This window comes from Penicillium angulare (assembly GCF_028827245.1).
Source record: "Penicillium angulare strain IBT 27051 chromosome Unknown utg000004l_segment0_segment0, whole genome shotgun sequence".
Classification (NCBI taxonomy): Eukaryota; Fungi; Ascomycota; class Eurotiomycetes; order Eurotiales; family Aspergillaceae; genus Penicillium; species Penicillium angulare.
Window position 1 is genome coordinate 5880557 of NW_026623163.1, and position 16440 is coordinate 5896996.

The 16440-nt window shown below is 48.3% G+C and overlaps 7 protein-coding genes across 7 annotated transcripts; 1 reads left to right on the forward strand and 6 right to left on the reverse strand.

Moving 5' to 3' along the window:
• Positions 1-84: 84 nt before the first annotated feature.
• On the reverse strand, positions 85-1140 carry N7478_006104 (uncharacterized protein; the record flags this gene model as incomplete). Its single annotated transcript, XM_056922318.1, has 1 exon — positions 85-1140. One exon carries the CDS (start codon positions 1138-1140, stop codon positions 85-87), a length of 1056 nt encoding a protein of 351 aa, XP_056780355.1.
• Positions 1141-1503: 363 nt separating this feature from the next.
• On the reverse strand, positions 1504-6445 carry N7478_006105 (putative ubiquitin-specific protease UBP12; the record flags this gene model as incomplete). The annotated part of the gene is made up of 3 exons (XM_056922319.1): positions 1504-2000; positions 2055-5651; positions 6436-6445. The coding sequence occupies 3 exons, from the start codon at positions 6443-6445 to the stop codon at positions 1504-1506; spliced, it is 4104 nt and encodes a 1367-aa protein (XP_056780356.1).
• A 159-nt stretch (positions 6446-6604) lies between these two features.
• On the reverse strand, positions 6605-6841 carry N7478_006106 (uncharacterized protein; the record flags this gene model as incomplete). The annotated part of the gene is made up of 1 exon (XM_056922320.1): positions 6605-6841. The coding sequence occupies one exon, from the start codon at positions 6839-6841 to the stop codon at positions 6605-6607; it is 237 nt and encodes a 78-aa protein (XP_056780357.1).
• Positions 6842-7392: 551 nt separating this feature from the next.
• On the reverse strand, positions 7393-7719 carry N7478_006107 (uncharacterized protein; the record flags this gene model as incomplete). The annotated part of the gene is made up of 1 exon (XM_056922321.1): positions 7393-7719. One exon carries the CDS (start codon positions 7717-7719, stop codon positions 7393-7395), a length of 327 nt encoding a protein of 108 aa, XP_056780358.1.
• A 1040-nt stretch (positions 7720-8759) lies between these two features.
• N7478_006108 (F-box/WD repeat-containing protein) lies at positions 8760-10817 on the reverse strand (the record flags this gene model as incomplete). The annotated part of the gene is made up of 2 exons (XM_056922322.1): positions 8760-10451; positions 10515-10817. 2 exons carry the CDS (start codon positions 10815-10817, stop codon positions 8760-8762), a joined length of 1995 nt encoding a protein of 664 aa, XP_056780359.1.
• Positions 10818-11985: 1168 nt separating this feature from the next.
• N7478_006109 (autophagy-related protein 17) lies at positions 11986-13638 on the forward strand (the record flags this gene model as incomplete). The annotated part of the gene is made up of 1 exon (XM_056922323.1): positions 11986-13638. One exon carries the CDS (start codon positions 11986-11988, stop codon positions 13636-13638), a length of 1653 nt encoding a protein of 550 aa, XP_056780360.1.
• Positions 13639-14445: 807 nt separating this feature from the next.
• N7478_006110 (serine/threonine-protein kinase RIO1) lies at positions 14446-16146 on the reverse strand (the record flags this gene model as incomplete). Its single annotated transcript, XM_056922324.1, has 1 exon — positions 14446-16146. The coding sequence occupies one exon, from the start codon at positions 16144-16146 to the stop codon at positions 14446-14448; it is 1701 nt and encodes a 566-aa protein (XP_056780361.1).
• Between the last annotated feature and the right edge of the window lie 294 nt (positions 16147-16440).

Below are 16440 nucleotides of genomic sequence, written 5' to 3' on the forward strand. Positions count from 1 at the left end.
CAAGGTTTCTGGCCCAGAACTGATAATAAGCATATATCAATTTCATTTCTGAAACGAAAACTCCAGCAAAACTCCCTCTCAAATTCAATTTACATACCCATGGTATTGAGGAGGTGGATCACGAGGAGGTTGACGGGCAGGACGACCACGACGACGGCGAACAGGAGTGGCGGGAGCAACAGGAAGAGCATCCTGAATCTCAGGTTCCTGGCTATCCTCCATCCCACTAACACTTGGCTCTCCATCATCAGAGCTACCAGCCTCCACACCAGGAAACAAGTCCAAAGACTGCTCGTATCTCTGCAACGCAGCGTTCTGCTCCGCAAACTCATCATACTCCCCCGGGCTCAAAGTATGGGCATTCGACACAATAACTCGCGGTGTGGTTCTCAGTGGCGGTCCCGGTCTCTGTCCCGTGGGATCGGAGGCAGGACGACGATAAGCGGTATCCTCAGCTACAAAGAAGGCTCCACGTTCAAATCCATCATATCCCCATCCATATCCATACTCCACGACAGAGAAACCAGATGGGGGTCGAGGCATTCCATCTGATTCCACTCGAGCACGGCCTTCGGGTACCGTATCTGGCCTTGGTGGGCGTGGAGTTCGACAACCTGTTGCTGGTAACAGACCCGCTGCAGGTACGCGAGGGAGAAAGGTATCTATGCGACGTTCACGTGCCTGAAGCGGGTATGGGTTTTGGTAAATGGACATATCTTCATCTGAGGTTGATGTGACGGCGGCTGGATCATCGAGTTCCTCAGCGCGAGAAGGACGTAGCATGGCTGCTACCTGTTTGAGTGGGATTGGTCTGTTCTGACGACGAGGCCGAGAGGCGAGGGGACTCTCATTTGTAATGGACATGTCATCTGAGGTGACAGCTTGCGACTCGAGGTCATCTGCGTATGTGTGTGCGAGACGGAGCAGCTCTGCGGCTTGTGCGATGGGTATAGGAACATTTTGGCGACGAGTTCGTGAAGTGATAGGGTTCGCGTTGGAGATGGACATGTCATCTGAAGTCACGGCGACTGAGTCAGAGTCGTTGTCGAATAATTCATCTCTGAGAGGACGATTCAACATGGGTAGAGGTGAGGGAATGTGATCTTCGTTCGATTCATCTGATCCATTTTGTGAAGACATGGTTCTTAATATGATATAGAAACAGAGCAAAGAATGTCATATAACGCTTGATAGCGTGGAAAGAGATTGTATAGGTATACGAATCTATAAGTGGGAGTTCGGAGTGAAGTCGAGTGCGCCTTCCCTTTTTTTTCTCTTGCACCCGCTCCGCTGTTGTGGTGTTCATCGTTCACTTTACTACGATCCCACACCTTTTTTGTAAACCCCATAATACAACGCCGACTTCGCCAAAAAAATTACAAAAACATGAGAGATGAAACATACAATGATTTAGAATGAACATGACGGAATTGCAAAGTGCATGGACATAAACCAAAATATGGAATGGATGTAGATAGAGTGATTGAACATAGGGAAACAAGATTAGACCTTGTCCTCTTCGCCAACTCGCAACTCAACAACAGGTAATTCATCATCAGAGGCATCATCAAGGAGAGCAGGAACATCCTCGAAGTTTGAGCCATCATTGTCAAGTTCCTGGAGGCGATCCCCAGGCTCCGAGTTGCCATCTTCCACGGCCACGTTACTATCATTATCTCCGAATAAATCTTCTCCATCATCATTCTGGTCATTATCGACGGTTGTATCGTTAGGTTGATTGAAAGACCATGAGGGCTCGCTGAAAATGCTCAGCGGGTTTTGTTCGGGCTCTTCCGAGGACTCACGCTCTGAAAAGTGGTTATGTGATTCCTCGACTTGGGGCTCGACCGGAGCTTCCGTTCCATTACGGGAGGCGTTAACGATTTTCTGAATTTCAGGGCCACCCAGAGGACCGGCACCCTGGCGACGATAGAACAGCAGGTAAGCGGCAGGTGTAGTGACGCGCTTCTCGGGGTTCTTGATGATGCCAGCATGTTGATCTAGATATTTCAATTAGTATATACGTTTCAAATGATCGGATGAGATAAACACACCATTAAAGTCACACCAGTCACCAGTCACCCAGTTCTTGGCATAGGCGTAGTAGTGACCACCACTCATAGTACCGGAGTGACAGTCAACACCGATAAGATCATACTTGAGCGGCTTGCCATCGCTAGGTCCGGTAATATGGTCTGACAGATCCAAATCTTCCAGAGGGAAACGAACAAGGGTGTCAAGCTTAGACCGGAATGTACGACCAATGGAACCACCCTGCATAAAACGCTTAAGATGGATAACGAGAATATCTGGTGCAGACCAAAGCTGGAACTTCTTGCTGGCTTGGCGGTGCTCCTTGCAACGAGGGCAGTACCAAGCATCGTTCTGAGAAAGGATTTCATCCTTGCTGAACTCGTTCAAACATTCATCAAGTGCAATGCCCTCTTCGCGCTTGGCGTCACGCTCAGCACGTCGTCTGATGATTTCAGGATCAGACACAAATTCAGGGTTACTGTAAGTAGGGGAGCCCTGTTCAGTGTCCCGCTTGTTGTTATTGCCACCGAATAATGCGTGGCGGCCTTTATCATTCCAGTCAATGAGAATGGCCTCGCCACGACGAATGAGGGGCTCGTCTTGCAATCCAGGCCCGAAGGTCTCGGATCGATCCGACAAACTGTGGGTTTCGCTGTTCTCATCGGCGGAGCTGTCATCATCGTTGTGAGATTGAAGTCGGGATGTGATCAGAGGTTGTTCCTTGATGGGGTCCATCATGCGACCACGGGGGATGCGCTCATGGCTAGTCATGTACTTGACATCAAACAATTCCAATAGATGCTGTGCGATAGAGGAAGCCAGAGGGTGAGCAGGTGGCTCATCCGTGTAATCGGTGTTATCAGTAGATGTGCTAGAGCTCTGGGAAGCATCATGCATTGAGACATCGACAATGCTGTCATCACCTTCGACAGATGAGGTTTTGATCTTAGAATCGACCGATCGGGCATCATCTTCATTCATGACTACTGTATCGGAATCTTCGGTCACTTGTTCGTCTTCAGCGGGTTGCTCATTCTTCTCGTTTAGAATATCACGAGTAGTCATAGTCGCGACATGCTTCAGAATTTTGCTATAGATAGCCTTCAAATCACGCGTCTCCTCACTGGTGAAAGAGAGAATAGTAGGATAGGCAAATGGATCACGCTTCGGACGGTTCTTATTGCCCTTCATGCCCTGGGTCTTTCGATGAAACACAGGGACGAGGATACGATCATCAGAGGGAGGGGCGTCTAGTTCCATGAAGGTCACGACATCCTGAGACTTGACACGAAGCTCCATGTAAGACATGAGGTCCTTTTCGAACACCTGCCAGAAAACGCCATTGGTAACCTCAGCTCCGATGAGTCGCTCGGGTGCAACTTGCCTCTTCTCCGCGACAACGTCCTTGAAGTTCTGCACAGTGCCGTTTTTATCGACCTCGACGAGGAATCGTTTTGGCTTGGAGTTGAGAGACATGTAGATGACCTCACGGTAGATGATGTTCCGCTGGTCGGGGATGGGGAGAGTAAGACTGCTGAAAGGATCGAACATAATGCTGACTTTTTCACACTCTGGGCAAACCAGAGTCGATTTGTACATGCCAGCAAACAGATCTGTAATAACAGAGTCGTTGCGGGCCTTATAGATATCCCAGGACTTGGTTGCAAACTCCTCAAGCAATTTCCGGTTGTGAACCATCTCGTCTGTGGAGTCCGGCTTCTCGATGTAAGGCTTTTTCAGGATACGGTTGAGGTCCTCAGACAGACCATCCAAGACAAACATTAGGAACTCTTGACTGTCTTGTTGCTCCCATCCAGCCATGGTTGGGTTGTTTCGTCCCACTTGGTTACGGAAACGGGATGGATTGAAGCAAGATGGCGACGGATCGCGGTACACTCCATGCAGAAGACCCGAGTATGCCTTCGCAAGTTCACCTCGGTAGCCGAGAGGGTTGTCAAAGTTCAAATCCTTGCTGTGTGCATTGTTCAGGAAGAAGATACTCAGTTCTTCGACAGCCCGAAGGCACTGAGTAGCGGCATTCTGGTAGCAGGTGTTGCCCAAGTTATTGAATCCGGTAACACCGAGCTTATTGCCGCTTGCCTTTTTGCCTCGTGGCAGAGCAGGTACAGGACTAGTGCGGCCACTGGGTGCTGGGTTGGGTTTTACGGGTGTAGGGGCGACCTTCTTGCATTTTTCGGTCGGGATTCCAAGGTTTCTCAAAGTCTTTGCAGAGGCTTCGGATACCCATTCACCCTTACCGATCTCCTCTTCAAGGACGACGGCCTCGGTTTCGACCAGACCAGCCATTATCAGTGTCATTTTGCCATTGTAGTTAGAGTTGTTCGTTTGGTCTTTGATATGTTGCAGACATTCTCGTTGAACGCCTTCATTTAGGGACAGGAAAGTGTTGAGATCTACAAGAAGATTTTTGTGTGCGGATGAAATGAGAGCCGAAGCTGGAGCGGGCGATGCGGCACGAGATACAGCTGGGGTTGAAGATGCAGATGCATTGGCGCTGGGAATTCCGCCGCTGATCTTCCAAACACGCACTTTGGTAGCCAGATCAATTCCGGCCAGCTGCTTGGCCTCCTTCAGCCATTTCATGTAGTTTGTCGAACGACCAGCGAGCGCCTTTACGGGTGGCAGACTTCTTTCCTTCAATAGTTGAGGGGTCATGCCCGCGGACGGGTTGGATAGCTTGAAAATAGTAACGATGGGAGGGTTCAGCTCATAGATGATGTTCGACTGAGTGTATGCAGAGGTTTCATGGGCAAAGCGAGTGATGACAGGCGACCCATTTGCAAGGCCGTACCATTTGATAATCAAGTCCCAAGCTTCCTGTGGGACGATCTCGTAATGCTCGCCGAGTTGTAAACCCGGGCGCATGGGTACGTACAGGCCGCCCTGTTCATCTTTGAGATCATCCTGCTTGGGGCCGATGTCGAGGACAATGTCGGTGTTATCGAGGGAACCCAGTTCACTTTCCAGAGATTCCTTGTCTGCTCTATCGGCATGGGTCGAACTCCGCGCAAAGACCTTCTTCAGCCATGTAGAAGAAATCACATAACCTTTCTGTCCATCTTTCAGTGGTTGTATCATCAACGCGGATACTTGGGCCACCCGATCATCGATTATGCTGGTGTTATCACGACCCTCATTTCTCACCGCCGTACTCACGCCGCCTTCGGGGTCGGAATCGGCAATCTCAGAGGCCGGGCGCTTGTCCCCCGGAGAGGGAGAGCGTCCTTCGCCATTTGTGGGAGAGGTGTTGTCGCGAGGCTCGGATTGCATATCGGAGTGTTCACTGGAGAGAGTCAAACCGGCGGTCGCAGTCGCGGGAGTAGGCGAGCGGCCACCAGATTGAGATCGAGTCGATCCGGTAGCGAAGGACTTCGTTTGAAGATGAGCGGGCACGTAGCGGGGAGGTGAGACCGACGAGCTTCGACTCGGGGAGGGTGAGTGGGAGGAGATCTGTCGTGGTGGCAAGGGGTGCGCGGATGAAGCCTGAGATGGGCCGTGACGTCGTGCGCCTCCTGGGCTGTTTCGAGGCTCTGGGGAAACTTTGCGACGCTTTGTGGGAGACGTCGTGACGGTGAGCTGCGCACTTCCTGTGGCAGCTCGAGGGACAGGGCAAAAAGGGTTTTTGAGGGAGACAAAAAAAGTAAAAAAAACCCGGCTTCTTTGATTTATGGAATTAGTAATTTTTTTTTCTTTTTTCTTTTCTTTCTAGATCGAAGAAGTGGGGGGAGAAAGAAGAAAAAGGAAGAAATGCCATAGAAAAAAAAAGATCGAGAAATTCAACTGGCAGAAAAGTAAAAATCCACCCGCGATTGGGGGCACCTGGGGGTTTTTTCCGGGTCCGGGAACCACTATCGATAACACTGAGATCGAGAAGATGATTACAAGGAAAGATTAAATGTAAAAGAAGAAGAAGAAACAGAAAAAAAGAAGCTGAACTTATTTAGGATGAACAGAGAAAGCAGGGCTCGAGAGAAGAAAGGGATTCAAGAAAAAGAATTTGAGCCTCCGCTGCGGATATCTATACTCCGCATTCACTACAAGGTCCAATTATACAATGAAGGAAGACATCCAAGCGTATTAAGGACATATTGACCCAAGATTTCCAAATATAGGTACTAATACTCCACTTGACTGGATTAAACAATGAAGAGACCACTCAACTTTAATATCAAGTTGGCAAATGAAGATAGAAGTGGCCTTCCGAAGTACTGTAGGAACCAGGTATAGATTGAATCAGGTACTCAATTGGAATTTAAGCACATCTTCCCCCCTTTCTTTGTAGATAGCATTTCTCATTCAATAACCCTCGTCCTTGTCATTCAGTCTCATTCCGATTGTGTTATTCTCTCTGAACCCGATTTCGATTGGCGTATCTCGGACAAACGCGCATAAAGACAAACAGTATGAATGCGACGGTGAAACAATGTATACTCGAACGAACTGAAGCCTGTGGCGTCGAGGGTAATGATCAGATAGGCCTCACAGACTAGTAAATCATATTCAACTTACCTTCCTTATCATCTGGAAAGCCCCCTTCAGCCCAAGAGAGCTATTTGGAGGAGCCAGGCTTGTAGTCCTCATCCTGCTCGTTGTCAACCCAAGCCGGGGTCTTGCTTGGTTGTGGTTTCTTTTCGCGAGGTCGGAGATGATATCGAGGACCTTGTGCTTCTTTGATGACTTCATCGCTGGGAGGGGCGTATTTGGAGAGAGGGGGGAAAGCGGCCTTCACCTTCTCATAGAATTCCTCCGTGTAGCGCTCAGGCTTCTCGGGCTGCTCAGACGCCATTGGGAAGATGGTCAGAGGTATTATTTGGGTGACTTAGTAGGAAGTATTTGCGATCTGATATACCATGGGTGGGAGTGGGAGTGGAGTAATGACAATGGAAGCTTTCAAGTTGTGGAATAGGTTGGAAAGGAAAAGTGAAACTTGAAGGAAGCCTTGGAGCACTTGAGATGTGTTAGGTAGTATAACAGCAGCTACGAAGGCATACTTGATACACCTGATTGGTTCCGTTTCATAGCCCTTGGACACAAGAGAATTTGATACCAAAAATTTGTCTAATTAGAAAAGTTCTTATAACACAAAAGACTCATGCCCGGAAGTCATCAAATATCAAACATTAAACAAGAATCAAAGATAGGATATATAACATGGGCATGGACATGATTATCAACACCAACAAGAACAAGAATAATCAAAAGTTCCAAGACACCAGAGGGAGAACAGTTGGAAACAGGATAATGACAGATATAATCACAACAAGAACAAGTAGAAAAACCAAAAACAATCTGATGGTATTAAAATTTTTCAACCCATAGTGAATCCTTCAATCCTCATCAACCGGCACGATCAGATCTACCCTTATCGTTAACACGATTCTCAGGTGAATCAAACCAAGCCGCCAACTTAGGATCCATCTCAGAATTTCGACGTATCGGCTCCCCGGAATCAGATGCAACCGTAGAAGCAATATTCTCATCGGCAGGTTGCATCACAGGACCGGCAGTCCAAGGTCGAGCATCATTTCTTTCAATTGGCGAAGGTTGGTTTTTGATGACCCCACTGCCCAAGAACCCAAGAACCAGAGCAATAGCACCAGCAACAACAAAGGCGATGGCATAGGCAACCCACTTTGTCCTCTTGTCTTTGGCGCGCTTCTTCATTTCAGATTCCGATATGATTATCGGACAGGAGATGGGTGAAGAAATTAATGACGATGAGCTCCCAGTCGATGAATTTTGAGATTCCAAATCTTTAATTTCCTCTTGGAATCGGGAGGCACGAGGTTCAGAAACTCCCCCCGAAGTAGCCGCGCTCGGGGAAGCGGGGAAGAGAAGCGGATACCATTTCTGAAGACATGGTATGTTGATTTGTCAGTTTTTGATTAAAACTTGATTTTATTAATTAATATGTGGTGGAAATTTATGTGAATGAGAGGAATGAGAGATATGAGAGAGGAAAGAGAAGAGATGGAAGGAGCGAGGGTCTGGGGAGTGTATATACTACATAGTAGAACTGTGAAGTTTAATTGAGAGATACTAAGCCTATAGTGACTCAAAATATGTGAAACATTCATAGTATGATATAGAGTATATAAGGTACTATTTATTCTGAACCAAGTCACTGGTTGGCTACTTAGGTTTAGCTGTTCCTGCCGATGACTTTCTGGGGATGATGTATAGAGAGTCAGAGCTGTCTTTGCTCCGGTTAGGGCTGTCCGAACCTTAATCGGGCCCCGACTGCCCTGAGCTTATTCAATGGAATTTGGCAAAGAGTATGCCCCGGATTCCATGCAGAAAATCTGTAGGGGTGAAAAAATACCACTGCTACTGAGGGCGATGGAAGCCAAATGTAAGAATCATTTGCTGATGGTGAATGAGTTTATGGATTTACCTTACGTAGATGCGCATTGCGTTAGAATGATAATAAGTTTGCAATAACAATAATAATAATAATATTCAAAAATTAAATATGAACCCGAAGTAAAGTAGACCTGTAGCGCCTGAAATGCAAATAGTAACAGTGATGAAGATATCGCAGAAAATGACACCGAGTCGTGCTCCCTAATTTGTACATCGAAAATCATGCGTGGAATGTGCCAGGGTATCCATCCATAAGAGCAAAGGAAAAGGAAAATAGAAACAAGAGAATATCGTGAAAGAGATGGAAAGCCAACGTGCCCAGATGAGGACAGTCAGGACATTCACGCTCGGAAGTCGTACATGCGGACATGGTAATCGTCACTGCCAGTAATGAATCGGCTATCACTCAGTCCAATGCAATTGACTGCTGCGGAATGTCCTTCGTAAGTTTCCTGACATGATGGAAGACGAGGGTCCCATATTTTGACCATGCGGTCGCTTCCACCAGAGGCAATACGGAGAGTATCGCCGGAGAGAGCCCAAATGCCTTCCAAGTGTCCAAAGAAGGTGCGCAGACATCTCCCACTACCGGTTTCCCATAGTCGGATAGTTGCGTCAATACCACTCGTGATAACATACTGCGGAGGTTCACGGCGGTCCTTATCCTGCTCGAATGTCGAACCGAAGGCTGAAGTTGGCGATGCCAGGTTTGCATGCTTAAGAAGTGGGGATATAATATCCACGGGTCCTTCACCGGAGTGATCGTTTTCGCAATCGGCAAGATCCTCTCCGAGCTCGATCTCACGAGGCAAGGGGATGACCTGTTGGACAGGGCCGATATGGTTTTTGAAGATCCTCAGGCACTCCTTCGTGTCCAAGTCCCACAGGCGAGCAGCACCATCATCACAAGCAGTCAACACTGTTCGAGAGGGAGTGTCGATCTTTACTGCGTTCACGGGTGCAGGGTGCTGAAGAACAAACGTCGACTTGTCCTTGAAATTCCAGACCTTAACTGTGTGGTCAACGGAGGCCGAGGCAAGAAGGGTTGAATCAAAGTGCAAGGCGATAACGGCATCAGAATGACCGTTGTATCTGGAGATACATTCCCCGGTACGCCAATTCCATACACGTATACTGCGATCCAAACTGCCTGTGATTAACTTGGTATCATCAAACTGAAGGCAGCGGACTCCTGCACTATGACCGCGTAGAGTACGCAGCTCCTCTCCAGTTTCCATGTCCCAGATTTTGATGGTTGCATCATAAGAGCCAGTCATCAAAATGTTATCCTCGAACTGAAGACACATAACGCTGTCGGTATGACCTCGGAAGGTCTTGATTGAACAGCGGCGGTGTTTCCAATTCAAGCCTACCACGAATCGATCTCGGTAGACATCCTTCCATGGTCTGTAACGAGTCTTATAATATTCATCATCAGGTTCGGGGCGGTATGCTGAGGAGACGCAGTGGCGCTTGATCATGGCACAGCCATCGTCTTGATCATCCGTATAGGTGTCGACCTTGCGCTTGCTGCCAGTGTTAGGCAGTTCGACCACAGAGCATGTTCCATTAGGAGCCCCTTGAGTGGGTTCCACCGATGATTCGTTACCCCAGTTGGATGCTCGCAATTCAATCTCACGCTTAGCTTCCCGTAGACGCTTTCGATCCAAGAGAGGTAAGCCCCAGCCACACTTGTTACACTTGCGACGAATATGTTGTTCGCACATCCGATGCCAAACGACATCGTCATCTGCAAGCATTTTCCAGCGGTGAGAAACCTGTGCGGCACGGCAGAGAGAGCCCGTATCGAGATAGCGTAAAATTTTGAACGAAAGCTCGGGGGGAAGGGCGGAAAGAAAATCGATTCGGATCAGCTCACGGACGCTCGCGGAGATGAAAGAGAGTTGAGGGAAACAGCATTGGGCAAGAACTCCCTGCAACATCAATTTTCGCTGTTTTGCTGGAGCGGCAGAAAAAAGGGACCACACATGGGCGATGCCCTGCTGGTCATCTTGTGGAAGGGTATCCAATTCCTGGGTGATATATTAGTATTTCTTCTTGTGAAAGAGGAATAACTAGGACACGGTGGTGCATACCTGTTGTATCTGGCGTTTTGACTGTTCATCAGCCTGGCGCCTACATTTCGAGTCTGGTTGGTGACGGTAACAGTAGCCAGCGTTGGCTGGACGAGGAACCGGAGTTCCGTCTTCCGACATTACTGGACCATTCTGGCGAGGATTGTATTTGGCCAAGAACGGTGCGACGTTTCGTTGTCCCAACTCTGCCAGCGACTCCACTTTGTCGTTGTTGCCGACGGGCTGGGCGTGTTTGTCGTGTGTCATAGTCGCACAGTCCTCCAGTATCGAAGTAGAAGCAACTTTATTCTGCGAATTCGACATTTCAAAGTGCTTTTCGTTTGAACTGACAGAAGGTAGGCTGGTACCTTGGTACAAAGAGCTTTGCGCTTTGCGCGCTTTGTACGACAATCTGAGGCACTTGGGAGATTCACGCAGTTGTATTCTTAAAAGGGTGATGTTGTGGAAAAGAGAAAATCGAGGTCTCGAAGATGAGAGAAGTAGGTAGACTGTAGGGTAATATCTGGTTCAAAGTCCCCAGGGTCCTACTGTAATCTTATCCAAAGTCCGCGGGGAATTCGTAGAATAACGAGTACCCTGGCAGATACTGCCGCGAGATATAGGGAAGGGTGTTGAAAGTAACGTTGGCAGAATTGGCAAACGGGAGGTTGGAGGAGTTGAATATATATCAAGAAGATAAGTCCAGACTGTCACGACAAGATTGCACAATCGGATCCCTCGGCTACAGCCGTGCGCATTTGATCTATAACAAAAGAATGAGGGAGAAATGTCGACAATCACGCAACGGGGGGCGAGAGTCGCAGGCGGTGAGGAATTGCATAATGGAAATCCGATCACGCTAGTCCAGATCCGGCTTAGATCATTGATAGTTTTGCTCAACCGCCCCACGTGATGGCGCCATCTCCGCTCTTAATCACATCAATCGCGCTTGTTGTCGTTGCATCTCCCGCTGATGTGATCGACCTTAGACCGCTGCTTTCATCCCACCCGTGTTTGTTTTCTCGTCCGAACCACCGGGGAAGATCATTTGCCCCTGATCGCGTGATTACAAGGGTGTTCTCAGATCATGACACAACACTTGTTGCTATTCTGATATACAAAACTTTCCTGCTCGAACTGTTGTATCAGCCTCTGAATTCTTGAAGGGCCTAAGACCACCCGGAATCCCAGGACATGAGGTAAGCTGTTTTGTTTTTGATGAGGCTTTCGGGGTTGCTGGGGGGAACAATACCTTCCCCAGATATTGACTCTCATGATCTACTGTGCATAACTTCATCCATCACTATTCCCTTCATCCCCCTATGGGTGCTACATGGACGACCACTAAATGTTTGTACAAGGTCTATAACTTCATGGTCATAAGCTTTCCACTTGTTTCAACTTACTACGTAGTGCAGGACGATCTCAGCCTACTCATTTCAGTATCTGCTTTATAAGTCATCTTCGGTGATCACAACCACCGGTAACGAATATGGCGTCATCTCACTCGTCCACAGCTTCAATAGCAGCTCAAGGTGTCTCGGAGACGCGTGAGCCAACAAATGCCATGCCTCAACTGGACGCACTAATCTCGCACCTTTTAGCGGCCAAGAGGTCTCTATCCTCTATCAGTCATGTCTGGCGTGCCAATGAGATAGTCACAGCAGCTCGATCAGCCTTAGAAGAAAGTGTGGTTGTTTCCTCGCGAACAAGTTTTTTGCGTCGGGGTCTCCACAATCAGTTACGCTTGCTTCACGATGTGCGATCAGAGGTGGAGGAAATCTCCTTTCGTGGAAGAGAGGAATTTTCGGAAGCACTGCAAACTCTAGATGCCGCAGATGCCCGTCTTCGCACTACTCTGGACCTTCTTCGTGAGACAATAGTCCATGCCTCCTTTCGCCCAAAAGATGAAGAGGCCAAAAGTCTTCATGATTTTGTAGATGAACGCGGGGTGGCAGAATTACATGCCTCCCTTAAGAGTTCCATAGATCGCACGAACACTGCCCGGGCTGATCTAGAAACCTCCAACCGCGAGTTTGACGATGAGCTTCACTCCATCCGACAGGCACTTCGCCATTACCGAAGTGCCGCAAAGATGGCTTCATCTCGCATATCAGCCTCATCCTCCTCTTCTTCGGCATCCGAGCCCGATCTACTCACACTATTCACGGTTCCAGCGATGCTTCAATCATTGGAAACGCATGCACAAGAAATGGCAGATCTTTTGTCGGCTCTTGTGAGTCACTTTGACCTCTGTGTCACCGCAGTCAAACACACAGAAGGTGGCGGAGCGGCGGCTCGTTCCATCACTGGGGATATGCCTGCTGAAGTTGGGGCCAGTGGTGAAGGCTTGGCCAACATCGGGGAAGAAATCAATGCCAACTTGAACGCTCCGTTGGATCCAATGACAGATCAAGAATATGAAGAAATGATCAACGTATTAGTGAAGGACGCGACCGAGGCAGACGACGTGGTTATGGAAATTCAGGACCGGATCACCGACATGGAGACCATCTTCGATCAAGTCATCATTCAACGTGATGCCCTTCTTTCTGTCTCCGATGCCACCCTCGAGGTTCACCGTCACCTCTCTGCTCTTGCTTCCACTCGTTTACCGCGCTACATCTCCCAAGCCCATAACTTCACTCAAGTATGGAGTGAAGAAAATGACCGTTTCAGCACGGGCTTGACTGAACTCTCAGACCTGCACTCCTTGTATGACGGATTTCTCAACGCATATGATAGTCTGATCCTGGAAGTTGCTCGCCGAAGCCATGTCCGCCATCGCGTGGAGAAGGTCCTTCGTGATACTCGAAATAAGTTGACTCAACTATATGACGAGGACGTTGCGGCCCGTGAAACATTTCGCGTGGAACAGGGCGACTTTCTCCCATCTGATATTTGGCCCGGAATCGGCCGCGCGCCCATGCATGTTGAGTTCCAGCGTCTTTCAGGTGGCCACCTCGAAGGAGCGTTGCCGGAAACAGAGGATCAGGACCAACCTCCAAAAGTTGAACCTAATCCAGAGGCAGGCGTTACTGCGGAAACTGAAGCGGAGCATGGAGAAACCATCCCAAATCTACCGAAGGAGGTGGTGGAGCATGCATATGCGCGCCTCAAAGCTCGAACCAGAGAATTTGTCTGACGCATCACTCTAGCACTCCGAACTGGGCGAGATGGTGAGCAAGTGACGCTTCTACGACATCGGGGTCCAATGATTAGGTTCCCATTCTGAATTCATAAGCATCGCTTCTGTTCGGCGTTGTACAATTGACATACATTTTGATTCATACATATCTTTGGCGTTCTGATGTTCATCTTCTTTTTTCTGTCTTCGAGCGAGGCCTTTTTCTTCTTCTAATACTGTGACCCCGATGATGAAAACCCAATTGGTCTGATCATCCATCGGACCATTCCGCGAGTGAGTTCAGCTGAACATTAGGTGATGCATACTCCACGTTTGGATGTAAGCACATTAAGTGGACTTTTGACTTGGACAGTGGGAGGGACGATGGACGAAAATGATTTCCAAAGAGAGCTCTGAGGGCAGTCATTCGCATAGCTTTAGTGAAGAAGCTCAAGGGTTGGCAATAATTACTATGATCGCCTTGCTTGTTTGCTTTTGCGTATCCTCTCCCAACTAGTAAGCTGTTGGCAATTTCTTCTATTCCAATACAAGCGCCTCAGTAAACTTTGAATCTAGCCTTTCTCTCGAATCGTTCAGTTTGTAGGATTTTTATATTCCGTAATTCTTATTTTGAGTCTATAAACAGGTATCATATTGATATATATCCAGATGCTCCATCCTTCTATGCATTTCATCATCAAATCATGACAAGAAAAATTCGGAAAGAGACATTCGTAAGAAAAAGACGAGGGGAAGAAAAGATTTTATGAACCCTAACCCGATGCAAATAATCCAAAAAGTGATAGACAGAAGATAGCATATCGCTTATTTCTTCTTGCGCGAAGAGGTAGAGACGAGCTTTTTCTTGAGATGTTTGGGCATCTTCTTTGCACGCTGCTCGCGCTTCTCCTCCTTGACCTTTGCCTTGTGGTCACGCTTGGAATCTTTGTCCTCGAATTTTTTGCCGCGAGGTTGCTTTGGTGCGAAGGGATCCTTCTCTTCATCATCCTCGTCCTCGGAGTCTGATACAGAGACACCGCCACTGGCATCGGACTCTGACTCGGCATCGTGCTCGACTGGCTTCGCCTTATCAGTTGCTAAGAGGTCTCCGTAGACGAGCTCATTGCCGCCGCCATCGCGGACCTTCTCAGCGTCACGCTCAATATCATACACTTGCTCCAGATTCTGGGGAATATATTGTTGACGGAACACTGCTGTGTCGACCTCTTCCGACTCTTCAGTGACACCAGCCTCATCACGTGCGGCGAACAGTTTCTCGAGAGCCTCAAACATCTCTTCGTTTCCTGGGGTGACAGCGGTAGGACCTTCCGGAGCCAGGATGAATTGGAAAATAGTTCGCTCGGATAAGGTGTGAACACCCTTACGACGGAAGAAATCGCTAACATTCTTGATATCCATTCGGAGGAACTCCAAGCTGCGAGGGTGGTCATGCTCAACACTTTGACTAACATCAATGATATATAGACGATCCTTGTGGTAGAGGATGTTGTACTCGCTAAGATCAGCGTGCACAAGTCGGCAGACTTGGTACATCACTCGCATATGGCCGAGCAATTCCATGTATAGAGATCGCCAGCGAAGTTCAGGGTCAGTTAGATCGAAATCAACATCCTTAAGACGTGGTGCAGCGACGCCCTTAGAGCTTCCGATGAAGCCCATAACCAGAACATGCAGACGAAGATAGATAGGCTCGGGGCAAGGGATTCCAGCAGAATAAATTCTTCGCAGGTTTCGCATTTCTTTTTCAGCCCATAATTTAACCATTGCGCGGTTGTTGCTCTTGTTATAGCCTTGACGGAAACGGAATTCACCAGTGACATACTTGTCACGGTCCTTGAAGACCAGAATACTTGTCTTGTAGACCTTGATAGCCCGGTGTTGCGCAGCGACATCATCCTCTTCTGGGAGGGAGATGGCGTGGTATACATTTGCCTCTTTACCCGTTGACAAGCATCCATGGATTTCTGAGACCAAGCCTCGGTTGATCATCTGCAAAAGAAGCATACGAGTACGAGGATCCAGAACCTGCTCTGATGTTGCACGATCCGCACGATCTCCACCTTTGTCACCCTTCGAAGAGAGCCCCGACTGTTGCTCATCAAGCTTAATCTTGGCAGCATGTTTTGTCAAAGACTTAACTTGATCATCGATCGACGCATGCGTGTTGACTGTGGGCTTTTGGGAATTCGTCTTCGGGTAGGTCCATTTTGGAACGTTGGTATCAGCGGCGCAATCGTTCATCTTACGCTGGCGATTGTAGGCTTTGGTCAAGTCTGCTGGGTTTGAGGATTGGAAGTCTTCTGTGTCGAGTTCTTCTTCGAAAATGTCATCGTAATCTTCATCTTCATCTTCGTTGTATTCCTCTTCCTCGGTGGGCTGTTGCCCCGCCAAAGTGGAGTTGGCATCCTCGGGGTTCACATATCCCTGATTACGCACATAAGTATGGGTTGGAGCCATACCATCCGCAAGGCCAGACGCTTGGCCGGGGTTCTCTGCGGAAGCCATATTCACTGAAATTTGTCAGGAGAAGAAATCGAGCACCTTGGAAGAAAAAAAGTTAACGCCCACCATTTTTTCTGTGGATGCCCGTCTCACCGCCCGGCAGAACCCCCGCGCCCAAAGACGCGCGAATTGGCGGTCTTCGCGTACCCTTGGTGTCTATCGCGAACTGTTCACCTTAAGTTTAATATCCATTACCCTCCACGACGCCTTTACAGTACCTTTTAACCAGCACAAATTCCCTGCAAAGGGTTTCTAGTTTTTCGCGCTAAGGCGCGTAATGCGAATTTGTCAGTGATC